Source organism: Geospiza fortis, unplaced genomic scaffold (assembly GCF_000277835.1).
Source record: "Geospiza fortis unplaced genomic scaffold, GeoFor_1.0 scaffold319, whole genome shotgun sequence".
NCBI classification, from domain to species: domain Eukaryota; kingdom Metazoa; phylum Chordata; class Aves; order Passeriformes; family Thraupidae; genus Geospiza; species Geospiza fortis.
In genome coordinates, this window is record NW_005054576.1 from 603,019 (window position 1) to 613,004 (window position 9,986).

The following is a 9,986-nucleotide window of genomic DNA, read 5'->3' on the forward strand; positions in this document are numbered from 1 at the left end:
ACTGGGATTCAGCCAATCCAGACTGGGATTCAGCCAATCCAGACTGGGATTCAGTGAATCCAAACTGGGATTCAGGGAATCCAGACTGGGATTCAGCAGCATAAGCTGCCGGGACTCCTCCATGTGCCAGGGACATTCCCAGGGCTGCCAATTCCTCCTCCGTCACCAAACCCAGCTCAGTAAATCCCGGGCAGGGCTCGGGGCCGCACTCCGTCCGTCCGTCCATGTCCGTCCGTCCATCCGTCAGCGTTATCAGTGCGCGCTGTCCCGCAGCTCTGTGTCAGCTCTGCGTCCTTATCTCCCACACCAGGGCCCGGACTGGATTCCCCTCCTCGCCCTCTGCTCTCCTTTCATCCCTGGAATCCAGGGCTGGAGCTCATTCCCATACCCGGGAGATGGAGCTCATTGCCATGCCTGCAGGGCTGGAGCTCATTCCCATAGCCGGGGGGATGGAGCTCATTCCCATACCCGGGGGCTGGAGCTCATTCCCATGCCTGCAGGGATGGAGCTCATTCCCATACCCGGGGGATGGAGCTCATTCCCATAGCCGGGAGATGGAGCTCATTGCCATGTCCGGGGGATGGAGCTCATTGCCATGCCCGGGGATGGAGCTCATTCCCATGCCCGGGGATGGAGCTCATTCCCATAGCCGGGAGATGGAGCTCATTGCCATGCCCCCCAGGGTCTGGAGCTCATTCCCATAGCCGGGAGATGGAGCTCATTCCCATAGCCGGGAGATGGAGCTCATTCCCATGCCCGGGGATGGAGCTCATTAACCATCCAGGGTTGGGGTGCTCCCCACCAGAACAGAAATTTGGAAGAGCTGGGGTTGATGTGTTTTATTTCTCTGAATTCCTGGCGGTGTCAGGAGCTCCAGCTTGGGATCACCCCAGGAGCCAGGAAAAAACATCCAGGAGCTGGGAAAAAATATCCTTGTGCTGGGGAAGAAATATCCCTGTGCTGGGGAAAAAACATCCAGGAACTGGGAATTAAACACCCCAGGAGCTGGGAAAAAACATCCAGGGTTGGGGTGCTCCCCACCAGAACAGAGAGCGTGGCCGTGCGGGGCTCTCAGGGGGAAAAACATCCAGGAGCCGGGAAAAAACCATCCAGGGGCTGAGGAAAACCATCCAGGGTTGGGGTGCTCCCCACCAGAACAGAAATTTGGAAGAGCTGGGGTTGATGTGTTTTATTTCTCTGAATTCCTGGCGGTGTCAGGAGCTCCAGCTTGGGATCACCCCAGGAGCCAGGAAAAAACATCCAGGAGCTGGGAAAAAATATCCTTGTGCTGGGGAAGAAATATCCCTGTGCTGGGGAAAAAACATCCAGGAACTGGGAATTAAACACCCCAGGAGCTGGGAAAAAACATCCAGGGTTGGGGTGCTCCCCACCAGAACAGAAATTTGGAAGAGCTGGGATTGATTTATTTTAATTCTCTGAATTCCTGGTGGTGTCAGGAGCTCCCAGGAGATGGGAAAAAGCCACCCAAGACTGGGGTGCTCCCCACCAGAACAGAAATTTGGAAGAGCTGGGGTTGATGTGTTTTAACTCTGAATTCCTGGTGATGTCAGGAGCTGCAACTCGGGATCACCCCGGGAGATGGGGAAAAAATACCCAGGAGCTGGGGAAAAAATACTCAGGGCTGGGGAAAAACATCCAGGGCTGGGGAAAAACATCCAGGAGCTGGGAAAAAAACATCCTTGTGCTGGGAAAAATATCCTTGTGCTGGGAACAAAATGTCCTTGTGCTGGGGAAGAAATATCCCTGTGCTGGGGAAAAAACATCCAGGAACTGGGAATTAAACACCCCAGGAGCTGGGAAAAAACATCCAGGAGATGGGAAAAAACTACGCAGGGCTGGGTGCTGTGCTCAGAGCAGCAGAGCAGGGGAAATTTGGAAGAGCTGGGATGCTGGAGGACAATTCCAGGGCTCCATCCCATTTTTTCTCCCATGGATCAGGGCTTAGCATCGATCCCATCCCTGATTTCCACAGCCGCCGATGTTTTTCAGTTTTTGAGCTGATGGATGACGCCCAGACTCCCAAAATCTCCTTTTTTATCACAAATCCGTGTTCTAAATGACCCGTCTGCGGGATCGTGGCTGCTCGGGGCCGTGCCGTGACAGAGCCAGACACAGGGGCTGTGAAAACATTAATTTAGAATCTCCAGGAAGCATTCCCAGCAGGAAAAAAGGGAAAAAAAAAACCCAAACAAATCCCAACTTGCATTTTCCATTAAAAACCCGAGGATCTGGGGGCGGGTTCCTCCTGTAGGGAAGAGCTTCAGACCCCAGGTGAGGAAAAAATACCAAAATTCACTTCCAGAGCTCTGATTTAAAGCAGATTAAATGGGGTTTTAATTATCTTTTAAATAAATAATAGTGGATTCCTGTATTCTCAGAGGGAATGAGGCCCTGGCAGAGGTTTCCCAGAATTTGGGAACCCCTGGCAGAGGTTTCCCAGAATTTGGGAACCCCTGGAAGTGTCCAAGGCCAGCCTGGAAAATCCTGGGATGGTGGGAGGTGTCCCTGCCCATGGATGGACCTGGATGAGCTTTGAGCTCCCTCCCAACCCAAACCATGCCGGGATACCGAGGAACATTCCCAAAATCCCCTCATTTTCCAAGGATTTTATCTCCTCAGGAACTTCCAGAGAACACATTCCCAATTCTCTGATTTAAAACAAAAACCTTTGCTGTGGGGATCGTTCCTTAAACTCAGGACTTTTCCAGGATTTCTGCGACGTGCTAAAAAGGGGGATTTTCCCCATTTCCTCGGTGCTGATAAGGCAGGCTGTGGTTATCTGGGATCCTTTGCTGGTTCCCGTTGTTGTTCCCGTTGCCGGCGGGGGATTTGTTGGGATTCACGCGGAGCAGCCTCGTGTTTTCCCTGGAGATGCATCCCAGCCGGGTGGGAAGCAGGAAATCACAGGAAAGCGCGGATGGAGCTGCTGAGCATTCCCAGCTCCAGTTCCCAAACTCGGGGATTTTCCATCAGCATCCAGAACAAAACGCACAAGGGGAAAAAATCCTCCTTTCTCCTATTTTCCTACATTTCCATGGATTGAAAGTGTCCTTGTGGCCATCCCAAATCCCCGTGCCCATCCCAAATCCCTGTGCCCATCCCAAATCCCTGTGGCCATCCCAAATCCCCATGGCCATCCCAAATCCCCATGGCCATCCCAAATCTCCTTGGCCATCCCAAATCCCTGAAGCCATCCTAAATCCCCGTGGCCATCCCAAATCCCCGTGGCCATCCCAAATCCCTCTGGCCATCCCAAATCCCTCTGGCCATCCCAAATCCCCGTGGCCATCCCAAATCTCTGTGCCCATCCCAAATCCCCGTGGCCATCCCAAATCCCTGTGGCCATCCCAAATCCCCGTGGCCATCCCAATTCCTGTGCCCATCCCAAATCCCCGTGCCCATCCCAAATCCCCGTGCCCATCCCAAATCCCCGTGTCTGGCTTGAGCGTCGCTGCTCGTTCTGGGTGAAATCCATGGAATTTTGGTGAACGGTTCTTCCATAGAATTCCAGGATGGTTTGGTTGGGAAAATTCCTGAAATCCCACCCGGTTCCATGATCTGGGACACCTCCCACCATCCCAGCTTGCTCCAACCGTGTCCAAACCTGGCCTGGGACGTTTCCAGGGATGAGAATTCCTGGAAATGTCTCCAGAATTCCAGAGATTCTCTGGAAAAACCATTTCCTGTCCTGTTGTTGGCTGATCCTTGTCCCAGCACCTTTGAAGGACAACCTCACTCACCAAAGATCCCACAGATTATCCCGGTGTCCACCCGGGATGCCCAGGCTCCCTTTTCCACCCGATCCAGGTGGTTATTCCCAAAAAAACCTGGAAAACCGCGGCTCCCGCCTCCACGGGGTGCAGCATCGGCCGAGCTCATCCAGCTCAGGTTATCCTGGAATATTTGGAGGGGGAAGGAACCTGCGAGTCAGGACGTGCCCGGATTCCACACGCCGGGAGAACATTCCGGGAAAAACGCGGAGCCGGAGCCGCCGGAGCGTCCGGGCGAGTCCGTGCCGCGGGGATTTGATGAGCTCCCAGCGGGTCGTTAATGATGCCCAACAAATCCTCGTTCCCAGCCGCGGCCGAGGGATCCTGGAGGATGCTCGGGCTGAGTCACACACGGGGATTTGTGGATTTATTTGTGGATTTATTTATGGATTTTCCGGGCTGGTTCTGCCGCGGTCCCGTGCCCGTGTTTATCCCTGGGGCTTGAGCCGCTTCCCTCTGTGCCCTGCTCCAGGCACGCTTCCCAAATGGATTTCATTCATTTTTGGGATGTAAATTCCAGGTTTTGGGTTTTTTTTTTTTATCAGCAGATTTTGCCACGATTCCGGCGCTCCCAAAGGGGATTAAATTCTCTGTACTCAGAGGATGTGTCACTCCAAGATTGAGGGGAGGGGACACTTCCAAAAAACCTCCCCTGGCTCCTGGCCATGGGTTTGCATCCAGGCAGGTGGGATGGAGCCCCTGTCCTCCTGCTGGATCCAGATCCGGATGAATCCCGCTCTGTTGTGGTTGGATGTGGAATATTTAACAATATTTAACATCAAATCCTTCTCCTGAAGCTGCAGGGTGAGGAATTTGGCCAGTTCTGCCTCGGAAAGCCAAGGTTTTGGTCTTATCCTTCCAATCCTGCAGGAGAGTTCTTCTGGGATATTTCTTGGAGGGTTTCCTTTCCATGGAAACCTCACGTGTGCCTTGGAGCAGTGGGAAGCTCCAAGGTTCTGCCTGGACAGGTCCCGCCGGCTCTGGGGCGTGTTTGGGGTAAATCAGAGCAGAAGAGATTTGGGAAGAGATCCTGTGCCATGGAGACCTTCCAGGAGTGTTGGGCATTCCAAGGATTTCTCCAGCTCTGGAATCGCTCTCTCCATGGGGACCCAGCTCCCTGCTCCAACCCAGGCTTCCCACAGGGCCTCAGCCTCCTTCGGGCATCTCCAGGGAAACCTCTGAAGGACATTTTGTGGGAGAAGTTCCTGCCCTGAGCGGGGCTGGGGTGACGATGGGGACGTTTGGAGCCTTGGGACACAGGGACACCTCAGTGTCATCGATGGCTTGGGCCCAGAGAGGAGGACCTGGCACCCCGAGAGCTCTGGGATCCATGGAAGCACCACGAGATGTTGCCTTCAAACCCCTCAGGTTTTCCAAGGATCAAAGGAAAAAGGGGAATCGTTTCAGAGCTCTGATGGAGGTGGTGTCAAACCATCGGTTGAATTATTTGGTTGTCCTTCAGTTCGAGGTGCTGCCGACCCTTTATCCAAGTTATGTGGGGCTGTGGATGATCTTTCAGAGCCAACACTCGTGTTTTGTACCCCAGCTGCTCTGCTGATGGTTTTTTGGGCAAGATGTTGGTTCAGGTCCTGGTTTAGTCCAAGGCAGAGGTCCCAACGCTTCCAGGCAGAGGGGAGTGGATGTGTTTGCAGCTTTGGGGCTTTGCCTTGGTTTCAGGCCCCAAAAGCAGAGTGAATTTGGGTCTCTTTGGGGTGTTCTCGGTCCCTGCCATGCCCTCACAGGGGAGGGAATTTGCTCAGCTGTTGCCCACCTTGGGGCTCCTTGTGCTGGAATGGGGGCACGAGGACATTTCAGCTCTGGGCTTCAGGTGCCTTTTCCACATTTTAAATTCGGAATGGTGGTGGGATGAATCCAAGAGTGGTTGGGGTTGGAAGGGACCTTAAAGACCTTCCACGTCCAATCCCTGCCATGGGCATGCTGGATGGGAATTTGTTGGGATTTTAAACCGTTCAGGAACTCAAATTGCATTCAGGAAACAACTGAGGACATTTCAACCAAACCTGTGAGAGCAGCCACAGGGCACCACCATGGGCAGGAAAGGGTTACCAGGGTCATTCCCTGCCCCCCAGGGCACCACCATGGGCAGGAAAGGGTTACCAGGGTCATTCCCTGCCCCCCAGGGCACCACCATGGGCAGGAAAGGGTTACCAGGGTCATTCCCTGCCCCTTCCAGCGATTCCTGGAAAGCCCGGGAGGTTCCAGGAAGGCTGGAGAGGGATGAGAGGGAAGAGGGGCCGCGCTCAAGCCCTCTCCATCCTGTGCCCAACGCCTCCTCCCTCCCTGATGAGTAATTAGTGCACCTGGGAGTAATTAGCTGAGGTGGAAGGACAGAACAGGGCCTGCCCTGCCTTTCATCCTCCCCTGGGCAGGAGAGCAAGGGCAGGGGAGAGGCTCCTGGAGAAAAATGGGAGCCGTCCTGCTCGAGGAGGAAATTGGATTGTGCCCACTCGAGCACCAGGAATGGAGCTGAGCTCATTCCTGGAGCCTTGGAGTGGAGCTGAGCTCTTTCCTGGAGCCTTGGAGTGGAGCTGAGCTCATTCCCGGAGCTCTGGAGTGGAGCTGAGCTCATTCCCGGAGCTCTGGAGTGGAGCTGAGCTCATTCCAGAGCCCTGGAACAGCTCCGGGGGCTGCAGGGCTGGAGTGGAGCTCATTCCAGAGCTCTGGAACAGCTCCGGGGGATGGAGCTGAGCTCATTCCAGAGCCCTGGAACAGTTCCGGGGACTGTAGGGCTGGAGCTGAGCTCATTCCCAGAGCCCTGGAACAGCTCCGGGGGCTGGAGTGGAGCTGAGCTCATTCCAGAGCCCTGGAGCAGCTCCGGGGACTGCAGGGCTGGAGCTGAGCTCATTCCTGGAGCACCTGGAGTGGAGCTGAGCTCATTCCAGAGCCCTGGAACAGCTCCAAGCCCCTGCCCAGGGCGCTCAGAGACCCTGGCACAGAGCCCAAGTCCCCCGTGCCTCTGATCTTGACCCATGGAAAAAATTACCCCCCTTACATGAGGATCTACAAGCCACAGGAGTTTTAGTAGAATGACAGTGAATTCATCACGGGGTGAAAATTAGATTTTTGGGGTTTTTAGAATGGGGTCTCAGGGTCCCAAGATGGAGGAATCTGGGCATGCCTTGTCCTTTCTCCTTCTTCTTCTTGGCCTCCATCTTCTGGGTGATTTTGGCACTTTTGGATGGGTTTAGAGTACTGTAGCTTTTATACAAAAAACCACGTGTACATTATTTACAATAATTTCCCAATACCTATCACTGTCTAACATGGGTGATGGGTATTGGGAAGTTATTGTAAATAATGCACGCGTGGTTTTTGGTATAAAAAGATAACACTGAGGTGGGCAGAGTGTTTCTGTCTGACCTGCTGGAGGGACCTTGGGAGGACAGAAGAATTTTATAGATAAGGAAAAATAAACAACCTTGAGAATGAGAAGTGAAGAGCTCTGACTCCTTCTTGGTGGGATGAATCCAAAATTGTTTGGGGTTGGAGGGACCTTCAAGACCCTCCAGGTCCAAGCCCCGCCGTGGTTGGGAAAAGAGATTTCCTGACTCATTTCTCTGACTCTTTTGGGTCGCTGTGACCCTGAGAGATGTTAAAATCTCTTTTCCCAGCCCGGCGCTTGAAGGAGTCAGAGCTCTTCATTTCTTGGTCTCAAGGTTGTTTATTGTGTTTTATCTATAAAATTCTTTCTCCTGCCCTGCCGAGGTCCGTCCAGCAGGACAGTTCCAGGCACTCTGCCTGCCCCCGGGGTGGTGTTATGTCTTTATACCAAAAACCACGTGTGCATTATTTACAATAACTTCCCAATACCCATCACCTGTGTTAGACAGTGAGACCAATCCAAAAGTGCCACCATCACCCAGAAGATGGAGGCCACGAAGAAGAAGGAGAAAGGACAAGGCATGCCCAGATTCCTCCATCTTGCCTCCTGAACCCTCCATACCAAAAACCCCAAAATCTATTTTTCACCCGGTGATAAATTCACTGTTATTCTACCTAAACTGTCGTGGCTTGTAAATCGTCATATAAAGTTGGTAATTTGCTCCATGGGTCATAACCCAAAAATCCTCCATCACAGCAGAAGATGGAGGCTGAGAAGAAGGAGAAGAAGGACAGGACACACCCAGATCCCTCCATCTTGCCTCCTGAACCCCCATTCTAAAAACCCCAAAAACCGAATTTTCACCCCGTGAAAACTTCACTATCATCCTACTCAGACTTTGGTGCCTTGTAAATCCTCATAAAGGGTTGGGAATTTTTCCCTCCACGGAACAGTCTGTCCTGGCCAGGCCTGGCTTTTCCAGCTGTGTCCCCAGGGAATTAAATTAAACCTCGTTAATTAAAACCTCGTTAATTAAACCTCATTTTTCTCCTCCTGGCAGGTGTCGGCACCAGGAATTACTACAGGAAAATCGGCTACGAGCTGGAAGGGCCCTACATGGTGAAATGGCTGGAATGATGGTCCTGGAGATGCTCACCCTGGGAGGACACAACGCTCATCGCGGTGGAATGATGATCTTGGAGATCCTCATCCTGGGAGGACACAACGCTCATCCCAGAAATAAATCCCAGGACTTGCTTCTGCCAAAGCCCACGGCTGCAAAGAGCTCCAGAGTTGGACTTGATGGTCCTGGTGGTCCCTCCTAATTCCATGATTTTTGGAAATAATGCACCGTCTCCTCTGGGAAGAGCAGCTCTGGGATCATGCCATTCCCACCAGAGAGGCTGGGGACATTCCAGGTGTCTCGTCACCTGCTGCATCCTCAGGATGATGAAATTTCAGGATTTGGGGTGGCCTGGTGGGAAAAACGCCTTTTTTTCTGCTGTTGTCAGCTTTTCCTGGTTCTGTGTTAAAACTGGGCTTGGTTTTCTGGCCGGGAATAAATTCTGTGTTTATTTCATTTACACCGGGCTCGGCCGCTTCTGTCCATCCCCAGCAATTCCCAAATTTGATCCTTCTCCAGGAGGAGGAATTGAGATCAGGACCCAAGTTGTCCATCCCCAGCAATTCCCAAATCTGATCCTTCTCCAGGAGGAGGAATTGAGATCAGGACCCAAGTTGTCCATCCCAAACAATTCCCAAAATTGATTCTTCTCCAGGAGGAGGAATTGAGATCAGGACCCGAGTTGTCCCTCTGAGGTGACGCAGCCAGGGAGGAGCTGAGGGTGGGAAGGATCTGCTGCCATCATCTCATCCCAGCGGGAATTGGGGCTGTTCTGGCACCTTCCATCCATCCCAAACAATTCCCAGATTTGATCTTTTCCGGGAGGAGGAATTGAGATCAGAACCCAAACTGTCCACCCCAAGCAATTCCCAAATTTGATCCTTTCCCAGGAGGAGGAATTGAGATCAGGACCCGAGTTGTCCATCCCCAGCAATTCCCAAAATTGATTCTTCTCCAGGAGGAGGAATTGAGATCGGAACCCGAGTTGTCCCTCTGAGGTGACACGAGCTCTCCACTCCAGGTGGATCCATGTGGGTTGGGATGGGGATCCTAGAGGATCTCCAGAGGTGCCGCCATCATCTCATCCCAGCGGGAATTGGGGCTGTTCTGGCACCTTCCGTCCATCCCAAACAATTCCCAAATCTGATCCTTCTCCAGGGGAAGGAATTGAGATTGGAACCTGAGTTGTCCATCCCCAGCAATTCCCAAATTTGATCCTTCTCCAGGAGGAGGAAGTGAGATTGGAACCCGAGTTGTCCATCCCCAGCAATTCCCAAATCTGATCCTTCTCCAGGAGAAGGAATTGAGATCAGGACCCAAGTTGTCCATCCCAACCAATTCCCAAAATTGATCCTTTCCCAGGAGGAGGAATTGAGATCAGGACCCAAACTGTCCCTCTGCTTCCCAGATTATCCCGTTCTTCTTCCCATTGGGAGAAAAAAGAGGATGGGATTGAAGCTGCATGGATCTCATCCAAACCATTCCGGGATTCTGGGATCTGGGACACTCAGGATCCATCCCCAGGGATTTTTATGGAATTCAGGGGTGGAAAAGGGAAGGGAGACCCTTCCTGGAGTCCTGAATTCCCAGGGAATTCCCAAAATTCCTTCCTAGAGAAGAGTCAGGGGTTGGAATCGGATGGGATTGAAGGAAAAGAGATGGAAGGAAAGGAGAGCTGGAGAAGGACTTGGGAAGGAATTCCTGGCTGGGATGGAATTCCCAGAGATCC

General features: G+C 52.6%; 1 protein-coding gene across 2 annotated transcripts in view; it reads left to right on the plus strand.

Annotated features, from left to right (window-relative positions):
- The window catches only part of ELP3 (elongator acetyltransferase complex subunit 3), a 104,352-nt gene extending 95,635 nt beyond the window's left edge, over positions 1 to 8,717 (plus strand). The window contains exons 12-13 of one of the 2 annotated variants that reach the window (XM_031064267.1): positions 8,195 to 8,282; positions 8,337 to 8,717. In XM_031064267.1, coding sequence (XP_030920127.1) covers positions 8,195 to 8,271 — 77 coding nt within the window. In that variant the 3' untranslated portion in view covers positions 8,272 to 8,282; positions 8,337 to 8,717. Of the gene's footprint in view, positions 1 to 8,194 lie in introns of both variants that reach the window. The other variant, XM_031064266.1, reaches the window with a different exon arrangement.
- The last annotated feature ends 1,269 nt before the right edge of the window (positions 8,718 to 9,986 follow it).